The following is a 22652-nucleotide window of genomic DNA, read 5'->3' on the forward strand; positions in this document are numbered from 1 at the left end:
ACGTCAATAAGCCGCATTTCAAACTAAAGTTCTGCGAACTTGTGGTTCTGGGATACTTTCGCTTGCAGGGACTAAAAGGTTTCTGGAACGCAAAACCTGGAACTTCAGGTGCGACTGCGGCTCCGGTACAATGCCCGGATCAGACGACGAGATTTTAGCTCCGTTATTGGCCCGAATAGCTATGGTGGTCGAGTTCCCAGATTGGGCCTGTCATATTATCCATAGATCATTCATTCAGTATGGCTTCCTTAGGGCTCGAGCTGGCCTGAGAGTGGCCTTTTGACCGCTTGTATAACCGTGCGCAATACGCTGCAGCCACGTGCTTGTATAAACTTGTTGACAGGACGATTTGGAGTCACGTGACACCCACCAGCTGCCGGATGACGCCGCTCCTCCCACGCTTGTATAAATTGTGAGGGCTGCGAGGGGAAGAACTGCCATTCCATTTCGTCCCCTTCTGCGCCGCGGATGTGAGGTTCGGTGTCAGGGAAAGGAAGCAGCCCAGAATTCTGCGTACTTTGTGCTTTTTTGCTGCGCTCTGGAGATAAAAAACGGATCCATTTCCAACGGCGTGAGGTTGATCATTGGGCTACCTTTCCGCAGAGAAAAAACGAACACGCAGTGGTAAGTGTGGCAGTCATTGATCAGTTTGGGCTTCTGGCCCAAGGTGGTAACGAAGTGACGCTCCAACAGGCCTGACGTATTTTGTCAGGAACAACAAAACTGCTTCTCGTGTGACAAAATACACCACCGACAATTTGGCCCGAAGATGCCAACATGAAAAGTCGAGCACGTTTGATTTTTGGGATACCGTGCGTGTAACGTGACATATGAACAACAACCGTGCGACATTATCGCCCGACGTCGACCAATAGAACTGCTCGCCGTTGTCGACATTTACTCGCAAGCACAAACCAATGGTTACCAGAACGTTAGAGCATGAATTGACAGGACGCCATGTTTACGTGAGAACGTTAGTGCTAGCACTAGCTAGTTTTCTAGCTAGCAGTATTAAAAGTACCGGTGTGTGAACATTAGCTCAAGCTCTCCTAGAAAAATGGACAACCCAAAACGCCCCCCCCCCTCAATACAAAACATTGCTGTAATCGTTGTTGTTGTTACCACCATAGTAACGGTTGTATTCGGTAGTGTTGACAAGATAAGCCCAATGATCATTAAAGACGGGCGACAGCGATATCGTAATACATGTCATGTAGTGTTCGGACGGAGACGCAGCAAGATTTGATGGCGATGGTCTGACAAAGTGCCATCAGGAGACGCCGAATTTGTCTCGTGGTCTGATCCGGGCATAAGGCTCCTGCCGCGAAAACCATTACGGCCGAGCCAAGTAGGCATCGCGCTGTGGAAAAGAGGCAACAGTGGAAGTGCCTTGGTTGTCACAAACACACTGGAGCACTTTTTGTACACACAAAAACTAAATGCAAAGCCGACAGCCATTTGTTGGAGATTTGTTTCATAAAGTTAAGGACTTCAAATGATCACAACAAAGAAAGTTTCCCCACACTTATGTAAATCTCATTTGGCTCATTTGAGCATACTGCCAGTCTTGGGGGGAAAAAAAAAAACAAGCCAAAGACAAACAAACCAAAAACCTCTACCCTCCCCGAAACCCTTCACCTCCCCTCCCGTCTCCTGGTCTCTCCGAGTCCCGTCATAGCTCGTCATGCCCGGCAGCTTCGTCGGCTTTGAGCCTGAACTCGGCGGCGGTGATCTTGCCGTCGCCGTCGCGGTCCTGGTTGTTGAACATGTTGTCAATGATGCGCTGCGGGTCAAAACCGGGCGCCAGGCGGCCTTTGCCTTCATTCACCTGCCGCAGGATGTAGTCGCTGAACTATGTGACGACAGAACAAATCAGCAAACGTAACATGTCGAAATAGCCATTTTTGAGCTAGCGCGCAGTACGTACCTCGGAAGGTTCCACCTGCTCGTTCTTGTCCTTGTCCATCTCGGTGAAGAGGTCGTCGCCCACCTCCTCGTTCCAGATGAACATGTAGCCTTCGGGGAGTCCGTCCTCCATTTCTATCAACTCAACGTCGAACACCAGAACCGCACTTCCCGGAACCTCGTCAACTGGACAAAGATTTGCACTTAGCTTAGCTTTAGCCTCTGGGAGTGTGTCTCTGGCCACATTTCTGCCTGAGGTTCCAGGAACTTTTGGTTCTCGATATTTTCAGTTCTAGGCACTCAAAAGACCAATTGCGTCTGTAGCCGTACTTCCATCTCAAGTTCAAGGAACTTGTGATCCTGCGAACCTACGTAGTCGTTGCAATTGAAAGTTTCAATTAAGTCTGCAGCCACATTTCCACCTAACATTCCGGGAACTTGTGGGTACTTTCGGTACGTTTCGACCGAAAAACGAAAATACCCAGAACCAAATTCCCGTGCTTTTAGGTGGAAAGGCATCCAAGACGATTTGGGTACGTTTGGTTCTGGAAACATTTTAGTCCCTGGAACTTAAAAGTGGAAATGCAGCTACAGGTGCAATGTGTACTCTGCGCACACGTGTACGCAACTTACCGACTCCTTGTTCTCCGTATCCGAGGTGCGGGGGGACGATGAGGTGCCTGCGCTCGCCCACGCACATTCCCAGCAGCCCCTCTTCCATCCCGGGCACCACCTGGTTGGCACCCAGTACGATGTTGTACGTCTTCCCGTAGTTGTACCTTACATCACAGACAGCAAAGCGGACGCTAGGTTTATACCACACCGCCACGATACAAACAGCAACACCAGGTATCGATGTTAGCCAGGACGTTAGAGCGTACCACCGCTAGTTGGAACGTACTGTAATGCCCGCGCAAGTGGTCAAGGATACACACTGGTGCCACTGGTGCACTAAAAAAATAAGCACATTCATACACGAGCTACCACGGACCACGGAGAGCGTAGCTTTGACGCTGCAAACGCAAACGTTCTGAGGCACGCACCGTCACAAATATGGCGCGCCCTTACACACCAGTTGTTTTGTTTGTTTTTGAAAGGCACACTCCACAGAATTGGCGCACCCTCTCTCTCTCCCGCGGAATCACTCACGTGGAGTCGATGGGGCTGCCGTCCATGAGCGTGGCATTGTAGTGATACTTGACAAAGTCGCCCTTCTTGGTCAGCTTGTCGCAGGCGTCCGGCTTGCTGGCGACCGTCACGGCGGCGCCGTCCGACGGGTTGTGGAAGTCGATTATGTGCACGTCGAAAACCAGCACGGCCGAGCCCGGGATCTTGGAGCCGGTGCCCTCCTCGCCGTAGGCCAGGTGCGGCGGGACGGTGATGGTGCGCCGCTCACCCATGCACACGTCGAGCAGACCCTCGTCCATGCCGGCGATCACGTAGCCACGACCCACGTAGGTGTCGTATGTGCGGTTACGAGAGTAGCTGCGAGGGTGGCGGGGGAAGAAATATCAATAGAAGAGGCTGGAAGCTCTTTATTGTCACTCAACTGAAGTCTGCTAGCTTAATGCTAACACATAACGCGTACGGCCATATACGGGCTAACCAATAGCATCGGCGTCACGGTGTTATACCCCCTTTAAACAACGGAACTAGTGAAGCAACACGTAGACAGATATCAGAATACTCATCGGCATATATTCTTTATCCTCTGCAAAGAACAATTTACATTACTGCAGCTTACTGAGGACGTGAGACCATCTTTTGTGGCCAAATGTATGTTATATAGGCCAAATGTGACATTTACACGGGAAACCGGCCTATTTGAGCAAAGTACAATTTTTTGTTTGTACAAAACAAAGCATTAGAAGCCAAAATAAAGTGCTTTTTGTGGACAAATGTAGCCTTTTCCTGAACAAACGCTGTCGGGGAAGCACAACCCTCTCACCTGGAGTCGAAGAAGGTGCCGTCGAGGAGGCTTCCGTTGTAGTGGTAGCGCACAAAGTCTCCCTCCACCGACTTGCGGGGGCACGGCTCGGGCACTTGCCGGTTGGTGATGGCGATGCCATCACTGGGGTTGTGCAGGTCCAGCAGGACCACGTCAAACACCAGGGACGCCTGACCCGGGATGTCGCTACCTGAGGGGCAACATCGTGGACGCTATTTCCAACGTGAGTTTTTCTCCCTCTTATTTTGGCCCGGTGCTCACCGTCTCCGTTCTCTCCGTACGCGAGCGATGGCGGCATGGTGATGACGCGCCCCTCGCCTACGCACATCCCCAGCAGGCCCTGATCCATGCCGGCGATCAGCCAGCCGATGCCCACGTAGGTGTCGTACGTCCGCATGCGGGTGTGGCTGTGGGCCGGTGAGGGTTACACCTTTTTCTCAACAAAAAGTACCACTACGACCACTTTGATGGTCAAACGTACTGTTTTGTGACAATATACAGCAAAATACAATGCTTTCCTCAACAAGCTGTTTTCGTATGAGACTTTTCGTGAGCAAATACAGTGTATGAGGCAGTAGATCATGCTTCCATGGGATACTACCACTTTCCTGGTCAAATCCATCGTTTTTGTGACGATGCATAGCAAAATATAATACTTTTTGCGGTCGAATACGTCCCTTTCCTGAACAATTGATGTATTCATAGCCTAATATTGCAGTTTTGTGGGTAAGCGCAGTGTTGTCATAGGAAGCAGGTTACATTTTTGTAAAAAAAAAAAAACTACCATTTTCCGGGTCAAATATGTCATTTTGTGAGGATATGTAGCATTTTTGTGGCCACCACTGCATTATGGGGAACTACTGTGGCACTTTTGTTGGCAAATACACAGTTTTGGGAGCACAATGCCCCATTTATATGCGAAACTTGACCGCTCGTGAGGCTTAACAGTGCTTTTTGTGAGCAACTAGAGGATTTGTGGAACAAGTAGGAATTCATAGCAAAGCAGTTTTCGTCGTAAAATACTGCACTATGACCTTTAAAAGGCAAAATACAATGTTTTTTCGTGGGCCAATATAGCCTTTTCCTGAGCAATTTGTGTTTTCAAGGCAACGTCATCTTTTTGTAACCATTTTCATGCACATGGTGCACTTTTGTGGCCGAATGTCTTTTTGTGAGCAAATCTCGTGTTTTAAAGGCAAAATGTTACATCTATGTGGGAAAACAAATATCCTTTTTGAGTCAAAATCGAATCATTTTGATGTTCAAATATTGCCTTTTAAAGCAACAACATGATCGTTTTTGTGGTGTAACATCGCTTTCTCGGGCAAAAGGTGAAGGCTTTTAGACAGCGGACATCCACCTGGAGTCAAAAAGCGTCCCGTCGAGCAGCGTGCCGTTGTAGTGGTAGCGCACGTAGTCGGACACCTCCACCTTGCGGGCGCAGACGGCGGGGGTGCGGTAGGTGTCGATCTGCACGCCGTCCTCAGAGTTCCACACGTCCAGCAGCAGCACGTCGAAATGGAGGATGGCGTCCGCCGGGATCATGTCGCCTGAGAGACACGCGACCACACATCTGAACTTCAAACCCTAACACTGGCCTTTAAAATCCTATTTGGAAACCGTAACCCTGGCTCGAAACTCTACTTTGAAACCTTAATTGGACCCCCTAACCCTGGCTTGTGTTGCAACACTATTTTGTAACCCCAATCCTGTCTTGAAACCTTAATTCGAACCCCAGAAGCTACCATGGAACCTTAACAATGGCCTTCACACCCAATCTTCAAACCCTAACCCTTGCTGGATCCTACTAGAACTTAAAAGTTCATCGGTAACGCTTTTCTAGAAATGGATGCAATAAGACTACGTGTGTGTGTGTGTGTGTGTGTGTGTGTGTGTGTAAAGTTTTGAGGAATGTTGCAATGCTGAAGAAGGACATTTCCAGCATTTACCAGATGGATGTCCTTCTAATAAATAAGTACAAATGTAACAACAAAAAACATGCGTACCTTCTTTTTGGCCCATCCTTCAGAGCAAATGACAACCACAGTAATGAATGTACATAATACCGTATAAGTCTTGAACGCACCGTATCCCTTCTTCCCGTAGGCGAGGTGCGGCGGGATTTTGACCAGCCGCCTCTCGTTTACGCACATGCCCGCCAGAGCTTTGTCCATGCCCTGGATCAGCTGCCCCTTGCCCACGAAAACGTTGTAGGTGCTGCCGCGGTCGTAACTGCGACACAAAAAGCGCATTTGGTCATTCGAGCGAGCCTATGTGAAGGCTACAAACAAACGGGTGTCGCTATGGCAACGTCAACCTGAACCGCTTCGGGTTCACGTTGCACAAACTGATTCGAGACCATCTCTCCATTCAGCCGACATCTATTGAGTGTGAAGGTCTGTACTCGGCACTCTCAAAAAGTGCAAAATAAATCCATTAAAAACATTCAATTCATGTTTGTCTTCACATTGGGAGTTCATTTGAAAGCAGATTTGGTTCTCTTTCTTGTCCATCACTGGTTTGACCGTCAATGTAACGACAAGACAACGACGGTCAAGCCAACCCGAACTACTTTGTGTTCACGTTAAGCAAACACATCCGAGGCCTGCAAGTCAACCGAACTGAGACTACATCCCCAATTTATTGTGTTACGAAACGGATTCCCTTCAGTTGAGTATTCACACTTTCTCTCCAGACCACTTTGGGTCTGAATGGACATCAGGCAATACAGGGCAAAGTCAACCTGAACCACTCGGCGTTAACGCAAATTGGAATGTTACGAAGAGGATTCGATTCATGTTGACGTTCACGCGGTTGAATCGCAGCAGTTCAATTTCTTTCTGGTCCAGATTAGGTCTGAATGAGCCTCGGGAAACAAAGGCTAAAGTGAACCTGGACCACATTGTGTTCACATTACGCAAACCAAATTGAGACTGCAGATTGTTACAAAGGGGATTCAATTGATTTTAGCAATCAATGCAATGAGGATGTTTTTTTTTTTCTTGGTCCAGCATGAACCTGAACAACTTTGCGTTCGCTTTGTGAAAAGAGTTCACACTCTGGATCAAGTTGAATTGTTCATATTCTGCATGGATTCTACTTTCAGGTTCTGTCGGGTTCTATTGAAGCGCAAGTGTCCCCCTTGTCCAACTCGGACATGTTGCCTGCGTGGCTCTCGGAAGCAAGCCCGCAAGGCTGCACCGACGTGTGCGTGGCTCACCTGGAGTCGAACTTCTTGCCGTCCGGGAACATGCCGTTGTAGTGGTACCGGACGTAGTCGCCCGGGTTGACGGCGCGCGCGCACTTCTCGGGCACGAAAGTCTTCTCGATCACAATGTCGTCTAACGGAACCAGGGGCGCGCTGCAGGCGGCGAGCGCCACCAAAACCGCCAGACATCCGAACCCGTCAGCGGCTCGCTGCATTTTTTTTCTGCGTGTGGATCGACTTTGAGGAGCTGGTGAAACTTCCTTCCTTCCTTCCTTGCAGTCTTCGCCGAGTTGGACCGAAAGCTCTCTCTTCCCGGTCCCTGCGCTTGAAGGACTTGCAGTCAAGCTAGACGTATCAATCACAAGTTCCGGTTCAGCGTCAAAACGAAAAGCTGCAATTATCCATTTTAACGGATTTATGTGGAATGTAACTCATTGAAACGCAAGCACTCACGCAACGGGACCGTAACGTGAGCCACCAACGCACCGAATGCGACGCTACAAGCGAGTCGTGCGTGTTTTGCTTTCAACTACTTCCGCCTGAAGCTTCGCTTTGTGTACGCGAGCTTGACCGATCGCCAGGCTTGAATAGGGTTTGTTTTTTTTCGGGGTCCCACGTATCACACATGCGCAGTAGAGCCTCGGCAAAGTGTCAACGTGGTCGGGGTCTCCGCGTACGTGCATACGTAGCACCCCGCTGACGGGTTTACGGCGCTATTAGCGCGACGTAACAACACTGCAATTCTTGTTCAAGATGAAAAGCACGCGTGAGAAAGCACATTTGGTGGAACATTTGTGAGGGCAACGAGCTGAGAGAAATGCCTCGACGTGGCAGTGGGCGGGACCGACGTGAAGTCGCACCGGGTTCGAATTAGGCAGCGACAGCCAACATGGCCGCCTTTGCCCGAAACGAACTTTTCCCCCCAGAACAAACGCAACTCGACTAATCGCCTTTAGCTGCGTCGGGCGTCATAATATACGAGTGAAGCGTTGTGATTTTCAACGTGTGGGAGGCCCCGCCTGCTCCGCCTCGGTCCCGCTACGTGTAACGAGCGGCAGCCTCCCCAGACGCAGAACAACATGGCCGCCTCCGCGCTGCGGCTTCTGGTGGCCCTCCTGGGCCTGGCTCGGGTCCTGTGCCAGTACGAGAAGTACAGCTTTCGCAGCTTCCCCCGGCACGAACTCATGCCGCTGGAGTCGGCCTACAAGTACGCGCTGGACCAGTACAGCGGCGAGAAATGGGCGGACGCGGCGGACTACTTGGAGGTGTCCCTGCGCCTCTACCGGCTGCTGCGGGACAGCGAGGCCTTCTGCAACCTCAACTGCAGCTCGGTGCGCCGGCGAGACGAGAGCAAGTTCGCCGAGTTCCCCGAGCTGCGGGCCTTCGGCAACGTGCTCCAGAGGGCCCGCTGTCTGAAGCGCTGCAAGCAGGGGCTGCCCGCCTTCAGGCAGGCCGTGCCCAGCCGCCAGACCCTGGACGAGTTCGACAGGAGGGAGCCCTACCGCTACCTGCAGTACGCCTGCTTTAAGGTCAGACCGGCTCGCGAGGGTGGTGGTGGTGGTGGTGGTGGTGGTGGTGGGGGGGGGACACGAAACAAAAGAAAACGTGCAGTATAAAAGACGAATAATCGAATATATCGATATAGAATTATTTTCATAGTTGCTTAGAGGTGAGCTACTGCTTGCCGATAAAGAGTACACGCAGGTAGCTCATAATTCCATGATGTCGGTGTTGCAGTTGAGCTGAAAATGAACGTGAACACGGTGAACGTTTCACTCCGACATGGCTCAACTTTGAACACGTTCCAACTGTTGCTCTTTCAGTTGTGTGGCGTCAGATCATAAGCATTTGGAATCACGACGAGTAATATGGCAGCACGCTGGGAGACGGGTCCGCACATCTGCCTCACAGTTCTGAGGTTGTGGGTTCAAACCCAGCCTGGTCTGTTTGGACTTCGCGTGTTCTCCCCGGGCCGCGTGGCTTTTCTCCGGGTACTCTGCGTTCCTCTCGCATTCCCAAAACATGCATGCTAGGCTAATTGAAGAAGTTTGCGAGTGCCAATGGTTGGTTTTTTTCCTATGTGCCTGCGACCGGTTCGGGGTGTTACCCCGCCTCTCGGCCGAAGATAGCTGGGATGGGCTCCGGCACGCCCGCGACCCGCGTGAGGAAGAAGCGCTACGGAAAATGGATGGATGGACTATTAATGTTCGTAAAACAAGCTCCATCGGTTCATTTTCGTTCCGTCAGCGCTCGGGTGTGGAGGACGCTCACGCCGAGAGAAGCGGGGTGCTACTTGCCCCAAGAAGTTTAGAAAAGGTCATGCTCTTTGACCTCTTCACACCAAGATGGCCAACGCCCTCTTGAATTTCAGGCATGTTTTTTTTTTACCCCCAATTTTGCGTCGATCGTTGAAAATGTTGTCAGGGGCCAATTTATTTATTTATTTCTCAAACTTTAGATTTGTTCCCGAAAAGGCTGCAAACGTCCTGTTCAATTTCAGGCTTAAGACTTTTTTTTTTTTTTTTTTGGTCGACCCAATTTGGTAGCAGTTGGTGAAACTGGTGTCGGGGGCTGATTTTTGTTTGTCGTCCCCCCAACAAGAAAGGAAGATGTTTGCTTTGCGTTTCAGACCGACAGGTTGGCCAAGGCCGTGTCGGCCGCGCACACCTTCCTGCTCAAGCACCCCAACGACGAGATGATGCAGAAGAACATGGCCTACTACAAGAGCCTGCCGGGGGCCGAGGAGCACCTCAAAGATCTGGAAACCAAATCCTATGAGGTATCGCCACAGTCGCCACTCGAAGTCCACCGGCAGGTTTTCCTCAGCAGCCCAAACAAACGGGTCTGCTTTTTTTCTTTTCCTTTTTAAAGACTCTGTTTGTTCGCGCTGTGCGAGCGTACAACGGCGAGAACTTCCGCACGTCTGTGTCCGACATGGAGCTGGCCCTGCGAGACTTCTTCAAGGTCTACGACGAGTGCCTGGCCGCCTCCGAGGGCCCCCGAGACGTCAAGGACTTCAAGGACTTCTACCCCAACATAGCCGGTCGGTGCACTGTTGAAAATCGTCTCCGTGCTTTTCTTCCTCTGTCTCCTACACCTGTAGGTGTCCCAATGCATTTGTCTAATAACGGTAAACTTTGATGTTATTAACCCCCCCGCCCCCCCTCCCAAAATCCATATTTTCTTCCGTATTTGTACCTGTACTTTAGTTGACGCTTTCTGTTGTTTGTTGTCTCCAGATCACTACACGGAGGTGCTGGAGAGAAAAGTGCAGTGCGAGAGCGACCTGACCCCCGTGGTGGGGGGCTTCGTGGTGGACAAGTTTGTGGCCACCATGTACCATTACCTGCAGTTTGCCTACTACAAACGTGAGTTCCAGCCCCTTTTTTCGCAAAGTGGGCGCACCGTGCCGCCGTCGCGCGAGTAGACTCGACTTTTATCCAGATGGGCAAATCGAGTTCACAATTGTACAGAGGAGATCGCAGGACTTAGTAGTCCCCCCCTTTTTTTTTTTTTTTTTTTTTATTTATTTATTTATTTATTTTAAACCTCGCAACGTCGTCTTTGCATTTGACACGTTCAAAGCACAGCGGCAGAGAGAGCTAAAATCATCATTCCAGCTTTTTCCTGCTGTTTTCTCAAATGGTCAAAATGAGAGACAGTAGAGAGGTTTATTTACGAATGGTGCCATCTGAGCTACTGACGTCGTGGTGAAAAAGGTCTGTTCCTGACCGAAGCGTCCATTTTGCGGGCGCAGTGAAGGACCTGAAGAACGCGGTGCCGTGCGCCACCAGCTACTTGCTCTTCGACCCCGTCGACGAGGTGATGAACAACAATGTGGTCTACTACAAGTTCCACAAGGACAAGTGGGAGCTCACCGACGAAGACTTCCTACCCCGGCCGGTACGTCACGCGCTCGCGACGACAATATCAAAAACGGCAACTTTTATGACACGATGCGTGTTGCGTAGGAGGCGGTGCGCTACTACAATCAGACCAGCATGCAGGTGGAGATGTTGGACTTCTCCAGGAAGCATCTGGCCAGTGACGATGAGGTGACTTTTGCCCCCCCCCCCTCCCCCCATCGAGTTGAGTAGCTGCACTATCACAAGAGGCCACCAGGTTGTAGCAAAGCACAGCTCGCATCAAAACAGAAGGACGTCATTTGGCCTAGAAATACAGCCAGACCCTCATTTGATAAAATCCAATGTTGTTTTTTTTTTTTTTTTTTAAATACAAAGTTTGGGACAAAAATATTATGCCATAAAAATTTACAAACTATAAAAGCAAACTTGTGACTAATGCATCTACTGATAAAATAACTGAAAAATCATATTTAAAAAAATAAATAAATAAATATATATATATATATATATATATATATATATATATAATAAAAAATAAAATATACGTTTTGTGCAGCGTTTGTATGTAATATGCAAATATCCTACGAATAAAAATATATATTCTGAATGCTAGCTGAAGTTTTCACTTTTAAAACACTGAGATGAACAAAATATAATTAATATAATCCAAATCTTCTATTATTTTAGTATAGCGTGTAAAAAGGTTTCCCACCATTCTTAATAATAAATCGTTCAATAAAGATAAATACAAAATAACTATTTTATTACGTAGTATAATCAGAAATAGTTTTGTTTCTTCTTACATTATTATTTTCAATAATAAATCTTTAAATAATATACAAATAATAATATTCGGCTGTTTTTATAATGTAAGATAAAATCTTTTTTTTTCATTTTTAATATAATGAATTAAAGCAATGAGCTATTATTTATATTGTGTAATAAGTAAATATTTTATTTCTTCGTAAGTTAGTTATTTTCAGGAATAATAAATAAAAACATGTAAAAGAATGCAAAAATAATTAATGAAAACAAACAACTACTCGATTTATTTTTATTAGTATAATAAAAAAATAATGTCTTGCCATTATTATTATTTTTTGTATTTGGCGACTAAATCACCTTTTTGGGGTGTTCATCATTATTATTTATAATCTAGTTATGAGTACTGAAGTTAAGCTGTTTGTGATTATCCTCTGTTGAGAACTACATCACCAATTTTGTGTGTTTTTGTTCTCCACAGGGTGAGGTGGTGGAGTTCATAGATGAGTTTCTGGATTATCAACATAAACCCTGAAACAAACACAAACCAGCATATATTTATTGAACTTTGTTGTTACAAAAGAACATTTGCATTCCTCATTTGATTTTACAGTCGGGGCATTGGGGGGGGGGTGAAATATTTGTACTCGCTGTTTCATAAATTAATGTGTCCGCTGTGAATTGTTTTACAATAAAAGACGTTTGCCAAAACATCAGGGACGTCTTCGATGACCCCAAAAGTGATGGCTGCGCATCATGAAGGGGAATTTAAATGGTCATAATCCTAAAAAAAGGGAGGGAGGCTGAAGTCCAAGCAGACACACACTTGTTGAATCGTGTTTGAACATCGAGTCTCTGTGCAGTTTGTCGCACGCACGCGTTAAAATGTCCGCAGCGGAAAATTCCCTCGTGTGTGTGTGTGTGTGTGTGCGCGCGCGTTGTCTTTTCTCTTTTATTTCAAAAATGATCTTTTTTTTTTGACGCCATGAAAACCAGCAAAGGACGCAGAGTTTAAGCAGTTGACGTTCGAGGTGGCTTCTGAATTTGATTAAAGACAAACCATATTTTGACCTGCGGCAAGCAAAGAGGTTGTTGTCAAGTGTTGTTTGTTGGCGCGGATGCAGGATGACACAACAAATTGGTCCGGATATTTGAAGCGGGCTGGGACACGCGAAAAGTCACAATTCAGGAAATTCCGGTGCCGATCTGGCCAAGTTACTTTGAACCGCTTTTGGTCCCACTTGAATTAATTAGTTTTGTTAGGAGGATTACCTCCACCAAGAATAGTGTCACGTTTGTTAGTAAACAGCATTACACAGCAAACTTCTTGACTATTTGCCACCTTACTTTTTAAGAAGGCCGGGGCACGGACAAAGACTGAATCAATAAAATTCAGGTGCCAATCTGGCAAAATATTTCCAGGTGTAAATGTTAATGACCAAATTTGGACTTGGGATCTTGTTCAATTGTGGCTGATGGGAAATTCTGCTCTTTTGGCTTCCACTGCAGTGTATGGTGTAATAACAAAGCAGAGTCACACGTTCAGGACTTTTATTTCGAAAACGACAACAAAGCACACGAATGAGCTAATTTGTGATGAAAATGTCCTTTTCTACCCCGTTCGGGGCAGTCCCAGAACGACACGCTGTGCACATTTCGACTTGACCCATAAAGTTACACAGTGTTACGTCTACACACACAATGGCACACTTGAAATGCGCAGAAACACGCGCGCATACATCCTACTGTGAGTAATAATCGCATCCACGAGTAAATCTCATCGGCTGTTACATTCACCATCGCGGCGCTATTTCATTATCGACTATGTGTCAGTTATTTTAGATGCCTAATCAATAATGATATCACTTCAGAACCCTCCGATGAAAAGCATCAGGTGACCACACGCGCACGACAAGTCGTAAAGCAGGAGAAAACCGCACATCAACCAAAACAATGAAATCAAGCAAAATAGCCTCCTCTGTTGTGCTTTTAATCTACATGTTGCAACAAAACGCCAACCGCGGTTCCGTATCGATAGCTGACAGCGAAAAATAGAGACAACAACATTCCTTTCGTCATGCAGTGGACCGTCGGAACCGGGCTAAAAACATTTCAACCTAAAATCGAGATGAAAATGCAATCTGGCAGTTGGATAACAGAATATGGACAAACCGTTTGGATTGATTTTTTTTAAAAGGTATTTTTGCATCTTTTGCAGTTGCCTTTTTTGGGGGGGATATTTTGTGTATGTAGGTAATGACGACGACAGTGAGACGATCGTCAAAAGCAGTTCGAGGTCATGTCAGCTGCGTCTTTTATTGTTAGCGATTGTACACTTGTCGTTTGACGACTACTGCTACTATGCGACTCGCCTCTGTTGTGCTTTTGCCTACAAAAAAAACGCCAACACCCAACCGTCATTCCGCTTGACGGCTGACATCTAAACATAAAGACGGGGGGGGGGGGAATCCTTCGTACATAAAATGGGATGTCGGCTCCCGAAATTCAGACGAAAAGACGATCGCTCGTGTGCCAGTTTTTTGGTTTTTCGGTATTCAGAGCCATTCGAGCACGATGGCGAATGTCGAAAAATAAAGACCCCAAAAAATCCTTCATACATCCCGTCGAAACCAGATCGCAAAATGTCATCCTAAAACTTTGAGGGAAATACACATTTCCTAAACAGTTTGTATTCTTTCCATGTTTTATTTTTTATTTCGCAAGGGTATTTGTGATCATTCATCCGATGAGGAAAACTGTAATGGCGGCAGGTCAAAAGTCGGATTCATCCAAGCTAAAATTAGCCATGCGTGTTATTGTTTGTTGGAGTTCTCCTTCGTTAACTTTGTCACAAATGTGACCCGCCCCCCAAAAAATTAAGCCGACACAGCACTTTAGCACTATTTCGTCGCAGCAGCTAACATCTAACAACAAAGACGAAAGAATTCATACATACTGTGGAACGTCGAAAATGCGGTCCAGCTGATTTACCAGTGTCAGTTTATTGAATGAATTTAGTTTTCATGTGTACATATACCCTTTTCTTGAGGGTATTTGATGAGTCCAAAGGGGAAAAAAAGACAAACCGCTTACCGTCAAAAGTAATGTTGAGGTTAGCTACGCGTTTTATTGTTAGCTAACGCATGTTCTACGATGGACGACTAGCTTAGCTACTTTTTGTACTTACCTGTTATTCACTAAATAGTTAGCTCTGAGGACCTCCTCTGTTGTGGTTTTCCTATGTTAGCCAAGTGACGGCAAAAACCAAACCGCCATTCCAGCCGGACGGCAAACATTTCAAAATAAAGACCCCAAAGAGTCCTTCCGACATCCAGTGGAGCGTCGGCGCAGCCTGACGGTCAAACACTTTCATCCCATAATTTCAAGGTTAAACAGCGTTTTGTGTATGTCACACTCATGACGATGATGTAGGCTGATCGTCAAAACCGTGACAACGAACTCGTTAGTTTGCAGCCATTGTCGTCACAAACGTGACACTCTTAATGGAGCCCAAACAAAAATGAAGAAAAAATAGTTCAGCTCGACGGCTGTCGTTTGGAAACAAAGAGGAAAGAAATTCCTTATAATGTACAGTGGAACGTCAGAACTCGAACAGTTTTGTAGTTGGGCGATGACAACCTAAAATTCGGAGGAAAAAGCGATGCGAATCCGTATCTGGAGGATCAGTTTGTATTTTTCATTAATGCAGAATTGAGTTTCTTTTTTTTGCATTTTGGGTACTTTTTTTTTAGTCCCACCCAAGCAACTGCTTTTTCTTTTGGTCTTGTTTTTGTTTTTGTTTTTGACGCCTTCCCACCGCTCTGTACCGATGCAGGACGGAAGCGTCGAAGTCGACCCGGAACGCGCTCGGATGAGAAGCGTAACCACGGTGAAGAACGGGACTCTGAACATAGCGTGTAAGTTAACACCCAAAATTCACTGGCCACGCCCACTTGTGTTGAAAGCAGTTGCCGCCTCCGCAGTGATGTCATCCCGCATCTCATTATCCCAACGCACGGAGGACGGCAGTGTCCTGCCCTGCTTCACAGAGTTTCGTCTGAAAGGCACTGACAAATAAAGTAAGTGCCGCTGATGCGGCCGGGTTGAAAATGTACCCAAAATCCGATTCAATCATCAAAATGGAAACGGCATTTGTTTGACTTCCGAGGGTCCACTGTGCGTGTCGCGTTTCTGTCGGGCTCCCACACGTCTCCTCAAATTGATTACAAATTCTATAGCGGATTCGGCCCCAAAAAGTCTCAGCCCCCCTTTTAAACTTTCTGCTGCATCTCCATGTGCTGGTTGCTTTGTCCCTTCCCGTTTATGTCGTACACGGAGCTCTTCTGCTGCCGCCGCCGGTAGCACCACACCGTCGCCGTGACGGCCGCCGCCACCACGCACACCGCCGCGATGATGGCTGCCACGGTGGGACCCCGGCGCGAGGGGCCGGGTGGCGGGCAGTTCTCGCCGACGCATACGGCCCCGCCCGTCTCTCCCTCCACCTCGCCCCTCTCGCCAGTCTCACCAGGCAAGTTGTGCAAGGCGCGCTCCCCCGTCACCCCGTCAAGGTCGTCGCTGTCCTGCGCCGGGTCCAGGAAAGGGTGCCGGGTGAGGTCCAGGAGCCACGAGTGGGTGGGGACCACCTGCTGGGTGTCGTACTCCACGGCGTCCGAGGATGAGGAGGACGCGGGGTTGTCCGGGGCTCCGGTTTCAGGCGCTGCTGGGACGCTGCTGTCGGGGACGGGTTCTTCCACCTCGTTGGGGTGGGCGGCCACCGGGTGTCCGTCCAGCCAGGTCTCGTCTGTGGCGGTCGCTACTCCCGCATCGTGCCGGGTCGCATTCTGGCTCTTTTCGGAAAATAGGACGCGCTGATGATTGTCGTCTTCGTGGCTATCGTGTTCGGCGTGGCCGTTGTCGCCATCTTGCCTCCCGTCGTCGGTTTCGTGGTTATGGTCTTCGCCGCCGTGGTCCTCGTGATTATCTTGGTCGACGAGGTCATACTGATCATCACGGTCACGTTCGCCACGGTCGTGATCATCACGGTCACGGTGTTCGTCGTGATCATCGTGGCGGTCTTTATCATCACGGTCATTATGTTCCTGATGAACGTCGTCGTCGTGGTCATTTTGGTCCGGATGCTCCTCGGAACCACCCGGATGCTCCTGAAGATCGCTGCCGTCCTCGTGGACAGCACGTTCCTCGGCGCTATCATTGCGACCGCCGTAGCGAACCTCTTCGTGCTCGCCCATGTCGTAGTGATCATCACGGCGGTCTTCGTAGCGGTCTTGCTCATCCAGACCGTCGTGCCGAACTGGAATTTGTTGTTCCGCTGGACCGTCATCGCGGTGATCGAGACTCTCTCGGTTGTGGTCGTTGAGGCTCTCCTCGGACCGGCTGCCGGAGGACCGCTGAGTGGTGGTCTGGGTCACGGGGTCCACGGAGACCGGGCGCTGCTGCTGGAAGGCTTCCGAGGGGAACCAGAAGAGGTGTTTCTGGGACAGGAGGGAGACGGGCGGGTCCGTGGACGCCGTCGTCACCTCCTGTTTCCAACTCGGATGGGCGGCAGAGTCCTCCGCGCTCCGTTTCTCGTCACTTCTCCTTTCTTTAGCCTCCTCGCCATCCACTTCCACCTCCTGCCGACCGTCCGGATCCGATTCCTCTTTTTCTCTTTCGAAGCTGATTTCTTGCAGCGCCCGGTCCATGGGTTCCTCCGGGTCAGGCTCGGTTCCGTGGAGATCCTCCGCAGGCCTGTCGTCCTCGCTCTGGTGGTCCGCCTCGCCGTACGTGAACTGGTCCTCGTAGTCCACGTGCGCCTCTGTTGAGTCTGCAACGACACGGACAATCGGTTCTCTCTGAATAGAAAAGTCGCAGAAAGGCAAAAATGTGTTTGGAAGTCGCAAACATATGAATCATGCGGGCGTTTTAGTCACTAAGGAACAAAAGAACAACACAACTAATTGCGGAAGAAACAAACTTAATGAATGAATACACTCACCAACAAATGAATTAAATAACTAACGAGCAAATGAAAAAAACTGGTGGACGAGCTAACTAAGGAGGTCGGAAGTGTCAGGTGTGCGCGTGGATCTGGGATCATCGGGTTCCTGCGACGGCTTCCTCGGGAGCGCGGCCGGGTGGGAGGTAAGCGCGCACGCCCTCCCGGCCTTCAGACCGCATCTTGTGCTCCTCCTCCTTCGGGCCACGCCACGGCATGTCGCACCAGGGTGCCGCGGCGGCCGTTTTCATCCGCGCTCACAAGCGAGACATTGTTCCCGCAAAGGGTCGGAATCGAGCGGCGGGGTCGCCGAACCCCAGGTGCTGACGAGCCGGGAAGTCGACCTTCAGTCCAGGTCACGACAAACAAACACGGCGGCGCTCTCTTTTTTTTCCTACCTTTGACGCAAATCTGAACCAGTCCGTACCACTCGCCGCAGCTGTCGCACAGCAAGCTGAAGGCGCTGTGGCCGTTGGGCATGACGTAGCCTGGCACGCACGTGTATAGGAGCTCGTCGCCCAGTTCGACGCCACCGTGGCCCTGAAGGCGGGCGTTGGGGAAGGACGGGGGGTCACCGCATGGCACGCCTGTTACCGACGAAAGCGCACCATCATACTTGTAGTCACTCAAAGTCACCCTCCGATCGACCGATTGACTGACCTTTGTCTTTGATACAGAATCCATTTACGCTTGCGGCGTCGCCCGTGGCGTTTTCCGTCCTCACTTCCACGGCTTTCAGCGAGCCGCCCACGTAGTTGCACACGGTGGTCCTGGGAGGAGTTAACGGCTGGATTATTCAACTCCCTGCGACTGAATGTGATTGACTTCGATTTTCATTTGTCGTACGTCAAATTGACTGAGAGGAGCAAACGAGCCGACTTCGGAACCGGCGAATGAGCGTACGAACTACCTTGCAAACAAACAAACAAACAAAACCACTGAAAATCAAGTTACTGACCAAACGAGCTAGCAAACATTGGGTGAAATTCCAAATTGAATCTCCACTCTGTATTCCATATCAAATGCGTTTTGGGGAAAAACCGCGTGTTTAGTGCACGAATGGAACACGACAACATGAAGCCACCGTTGATTCTGGTGGACTTCCTTGTGCAAATATTATGCCAGCATATCGGAGTGCCGCCTGTGCAACGCAGCTTGGCTTTATCGCGCCGCTAGTAGATGTTCCCATGCGCTTAAGTCTTGTAGAATCAACTGTATAAAACGTGAAGTCAGTCGCCCGCTTGGAAAACATTTCCCCTCTAATCCGAGGCGTCACTAATTGTTGGGAATGTGAGACGGCGAGAAATCATGTGAGTCATACGCTGCAAGAGTGTGTCAACGTCAACATGGGCTTATAAGGACAAAATTCAGGCAGCCGGCGCGGGACAAAAGTGGGCCATAGAAAGTCCTCGCTATATGAGCTTAAGTGAGTATTTTGCGTGTGCTACGTGTGTTGTTTGGTTGCCGTGGCAACGCCACAGTCTGCCAGGTGAGATACAGATGTGAGAACGTGTTACAATGTAAACATCACGGGAAAGGCCACTTCCTGGTTGGTTTGTGGCGGATGATCTCATACGCGAACAATGGGCAACAACTGCGGAAATATCTGAAAAGCGCAACGAGCGTACTCACGGGCAAACGAACAAGAGGAAACAATCAAAGTAAACAAAGAAATTAGCGAAGGAATTCACAAAAGAGCGAATGCTTAAGCCAATAAAGGATCGAAATACCAAACAGACTAACGATCTAAGATAAACAAGGACATTTATGACCAGAATAAACAGTCCGACTAACTCCTTAACATACGAACCAATTAATGAACGATCCCCTGGACAAACTAACCAAGAAACGCGCCAGCTAACAAAAATAAACGGACTGATCAATGAGCTGATGTAAGACCTAACGAATGATTCATCAGTCAAACCAACTCTGTAACGATCGAACAAACTAAATAACTAAGGAACTAACAAGCGAATGAACAAACCAACTCATCATCAAAGCAGCTGACTTGCAGACTGACAAACGAGCGTGCCGTACTCGTACTTGAAAGTGTCTGCAGGCAAGCAAACAAATTGCCACAAACGGCCGCCACGATCCCCGGAAAATGGAAATCGGCCACGCGTTTATGATGTAGGCGGAGCCCAAAACGGCGTCTGACGGAGCAGTCTTCCCGGCAGCGCTGCTTTGGCACATCCTCACCATGTTTCACACCTGCCGATGTCATCCGACTGTCTGCTCTGAGGCCTTTAGCGCCGTCGTTAAGTTATAAACTGACAAATTAAGCACAACAACTGAACTACCTAAACTAAGCTAGCGAACGGACAACCGATTGAACGTAAGTCACGAACCGACACAGTCAAACGAACTGACTCATGAACAAACTGACAAAAAAACGACAACGACTGAACCAATTCAATAATCGGCGAACAGACGATCAAATAAACAAACGGAGTCATGAACAAGCAAACTACGAAACAAACTGACAAGTGGGACTCCCGATGTCTCCTCCCAGAAGTGTGCTTGTTCCTTGTGTGTCGCGTTGCCACGGCGACAGATGTCTACATGACACCTCAGCACAGAATTCCCTCCTCCTCATCCTCACCATCCTCATCCTCTACTTCCTTTTCCGGCCGGGAAGGAACGGAGGAGTCTTTTCTGCCGTCACCTTCCCGTGGAAAAAGCAAAAGGCGGACAGAGGTGCTCGTTTCTCACCCGACGGAGCCGCCGTGCAGCCACCCGCGGGTGCACGCGGAGAAGAAGCACTCCATGACGGCGTGCCTCAGCTCCGAGGCCGACGCCAGGCGGGCCCGCCGCGAGGCGCAAGCCCACTCCGCGTCGCGGAACCCGGAACTGGACGACGAGTTGCCGACCTCCACCGCAAACACTCGACCTGCGACACAAATGGAGACTTTTTATTTATCGAGCACATTTGTTTTATTGGCTAAAAGCAAATATGTATATAATTTATCCAGAGCATTTTTCAACACCTTTCGAGCTTATTTTAAAGGTTTTTATTGGTTAAAAGTAGGATAAAAATCAAGGTATTAAGTAATTATTCAACTATTAATTAGACTTTCAGACTAATAAAAATATTGCATCGCACTTTCCAAGATTCACTCCACAGGCACACCTGGCGGTGGTAAGCTACTTGTGTAGCCACAGCTGCCCTGCAGGGGGCAGTCTGACGGAAGCGTGGCTGCCATTCTGCGCCTACGGCCTACGACCACCACCAAACATGCGACCACGTATTATCGGTCCAAAATAATAAAAAGAATTACAAGTGACATAAAGAGCAAGTTTCAAGCTACTTTAAGCTAATTATAAATCTAAAGCACGCTTTTTTTTTTTTTTTTGCTGCTTGCTTAAAGCTTTTTATTGGTCATAAAAATGTTGAAATGACATCTAAAAGCACACGGGTTAATTTAGTCGAGCACGTCAAGCTGGTTACCACCTCACACGCCAACACAAGCGCTGCATTTTTATAAACAAATCAAACACATTATCACGCAATACAAGAAGTTGAAAGTTAATTTGTCAAGTTTTGTCGATTTTTGAAAAGGGAAATTTGACATAAACGCCACTATGCATCATATAGCGTTGTAAGTAATGGTTGGCTTGGCTAATTTCTTCTCAAATTGGAAGAAACAAATTTCTAGCTGCATTTTGTCGATAAATGTTGCCTTTCTTACCATCTGCATCGGCAACAGAAGCCACCAAAAGACACGCAAAGCATCCAAGGAAGCCCAGCATACTTCTTCTGACTTTTTGTTCTTCAAAAAAGACGACTGTAAATCAGCACAACTTCCTTCGGAGGCTGCAGAGGTGAGACTGAGCGAGGAGGATGAGGACGAGGAGGACTTGGGTCATGATGACGACGACGAGGAGCAGGAGGAGGCGGCCGAGGGTCCGGTCGGCGAGCGGATGGAGAGCGCCTGTGAAAAGTCGCACCTGGCCGCCAGTCCGATGCACATTCAAGTCTTCTCCTCCATGATTATTGCGCACTTTTCAAGTTTTTAACACTACATTGCTTCGATATTTGCCTTCAATTCATGGAAAGTCTCAGCCCTTTTATATGATGCCATTGAAATTTTATTCCAAATTTCTTTGGGGGGGGTTATTTTTACATGAAAACTGCATTTTTATAACTTTTGCAAACTGTGTATTCTTGAAATTTGAACGCAAACGTCTTAATTTACATATCTTTGTGCTTTAAAAAAAAATATATTTTGTTATATGTTCTATTTTTATTTAATGAGGTTAATGTAAAAAGTCTACACACCCCTGATAAAATGTCAGCAAAAAAATGTAAGGAAAAGCCTACTAGAACATCTGAACTTGATTTGGGGTTAACCAGAGGCCTTTGAAATGAGGACAGCTGTGCGCTGACTCCCACTTAACTGGGGTTTGAATGTGATTGGCTCATTGCGCACACAGCCACGCCCCCAGTTTGAAGTGGGTGTGCACACTTCTGAAACCACTTATTTTGTTTTACTTTTGCAAAATGACCGTGCAGAGGCCTCATATCACATATCCATATATATATATATATATATATATATATATATATATATCGTTTGAATTATAACAATATTTCTCTGCTTTATCAGCTTCAAAAGAGTCCCGTCCTCTGACCGAGCGATTGCTCAAGTCCATTTTGAAGTTCCTCCTTCCGAACCCGCAGAGGAGAACGAGGACGACGGACAAATGAACTTGAAGCGGGACGACGCGTTTGTTACAAACCGGGAAAGCCGTCCTTTGAGCAGATCCATTGTAAATCTTAATTACGATTAAATGTCCCCTTTGCCCACCCAGCCAGGCCCTTTCCTCCTCCTCCTCCTCCTCCTCCTCCTCCTCCTCCTCCTCCTCCTCCTCCTCCTCCTCCTCCTCCTCACCCGTGTGTGTGTGTGTGTGTGTGTGAGATAAAGACGCGCGCGTGAGGTGTTGATGGAGCTTTTGAAGGCTGCGGCC

General features: G+C 48.3%; 3 protein-coding genes across 3 annotated transcripts; 1 reads left to right on the forward strand and 2 right to left on the reverse strand.

Moving 5' to 3' along the window:
• Window positions 1–1648: 1648 nt before the first annotated feature.
• fkbp9 (FKBP prolyl isomerase 9) lies at window positions 1649–7383 on the reverse strand. The gene is made up of 9 exons (XM_061664305.1): window positions 7074–7383; window positions 5940–6085; window positions 5214–5403; window positions 4115–4260; window positions 3854–4043; window positions 3055–3390; window positions 2539–2684; window positions 1928–2091; window positions 1649–1852 (listed from the first exon to the last, which is right to left on the reverse strand). Exons 1-9 carry the CDS (start codon window positions 7274–7276, stop codon window positions 1673–1675), a joined length of 1701 nt encoding a protein of 566 aa, XP_061520289.1. The 5' UTR covers window positions 7277–7383; the 3' UTR covers window positions 1649–1672.
• A 272-nt stretch (window positions 7384–7655) lies between these two features.
• Window positions 7656–13241, forward strand: crtap (cartilage associated protein). Its single transcript, XM_061664306.1, has 7 exons — window positions 7656–8590; window positions 9691–9840; window positions 9933–10104; window positions 10301–10429; window positions 10819–10964; window positions 11033–11116; window positions 12171–13241. Exons 1-7 carry the CDS (start codon window positions 8141–8143, stop codon window positions 12222–12224), a joined length of 1185 nt encoding a protein of 394 aa, XP_061520290.1. The 5' UTR covers window positions 7656–8140; the 3' UTR covers window positions 12225–13241.
• Window positions 13227–21553, reverse strand: susd5 (sushi domain containing 5). Its single transcript, XM_061664303.1, has 5 exons — window positions 21374–21553; window positions 20397–20574; window positions 18345–18454; window positions 18083–18271; window positions 13227–17513 (listed from the first exon to the last, which is right to left on the reverse strand). The coding sequence occupies exons 1-5, from the start codon at window positions 21432–21434 to the stop codon at window positions 15961–15963; spliced, it is 2091 nt and encodes a 696-aa protein (XP_061520287.1). The 5' UTR covers window positions 21435–21553; the 3' UTR covers window positions 13227–15960.
• Between the last annotated feature and the right edge of the window lie 1099 nt (window positions 21554–22652).

The sequence above is a fragment of the Phycodurus eques genome, chromosome 20 (assembly GCF_024500275.1).
Source record: "Phycodurus eques isolate BA_2022a chromosome 20, UOR_Pequ_1.1, whole genome shotgun sequence".
NCBI classification, from domain to species: domain Eukaryota; kingdom Metazoa; phylum Chordata; class Actinopteri; order Syngnathiformes; family Syngnathidae; genus Phycodurus; species Phycodurus eques.

What these genes read in the sequence shown, in the direction of transcription:
- fkbp9 (XM_061664305.1), bottom strand. Translation starts at nt 7,276, where the DNA reads ATGCAGCGAGCCGCTGACGGGTTCGGATGTCTGGCGGTTTTGGTGGCG. An exon ending in CTACGGGAAGAAGGGATACG is followed by an intron (nt 5,404 to 5,939) that starts GTGCGTTCAAGA and finishes CGTGTCTCTCAG; the next exon opens with GCGACATGATCCCGGCGGAC. An exon ending in AGCAGGTGGAACCTTCCGAG is followed by an intron (nt 1,853 to 1,927) that starts GTACGTACTGCG and finishes GTCGTCACATAG; the next exon opens with TTCAGCGACTACATCCTGCG.
- crtap (XM_061664306.1), top strand. Translation starts at nt 8,141, where the DNA reads ATGGCCGCCTCCGCGCTGCGGCTTCTGGTGGCCCTCCTGGGCCTGGCT. An exon ending in TGCAGTACGCCTGCTTTAAG is followed by an intron (nt 8,591 to 9,690) that starts GTCAGACCGGCT and finishes TTTGCGTTTCAG; the next exon opens with ACCGACAGGTTGGCCAAGGC. An exon ending in CTTCTACCCCAACATAGCCG is followed by an intron (nt 10,105 to 10,300) that starts GTCGGTGCACTG and finishes TGTTGTCTCCAG; the next exon opens with ATCACTACACGGAGGTGCTG.
- susd5 (XM_061664303.1), bottom strand. Translation starts at nt 21,434, where the DNA reads ATGCTGGGCTTCCTTGGATGCTTTGCGTGTCTTTTGGTGGCTTCTGTT. An exon ending in TTCTGTTGCCGATGCAGATG is followed by an intron (nt 20,575 to 21,373) that starts GTAAGAAAGGCA and finishes TTTGTGTCGCAG; the next exon opens with GTCGAGTGTTTGCGGTGGAG. An exon ending in CTGCACGGCGGCTCCGTCGG is followed by an intron (nt 18,455 to 20,396) that starts GTGAGAAACGAG and finishes AACTCCTCCCAG; the next exon opens with GACCACCGTGTGCAACTACG.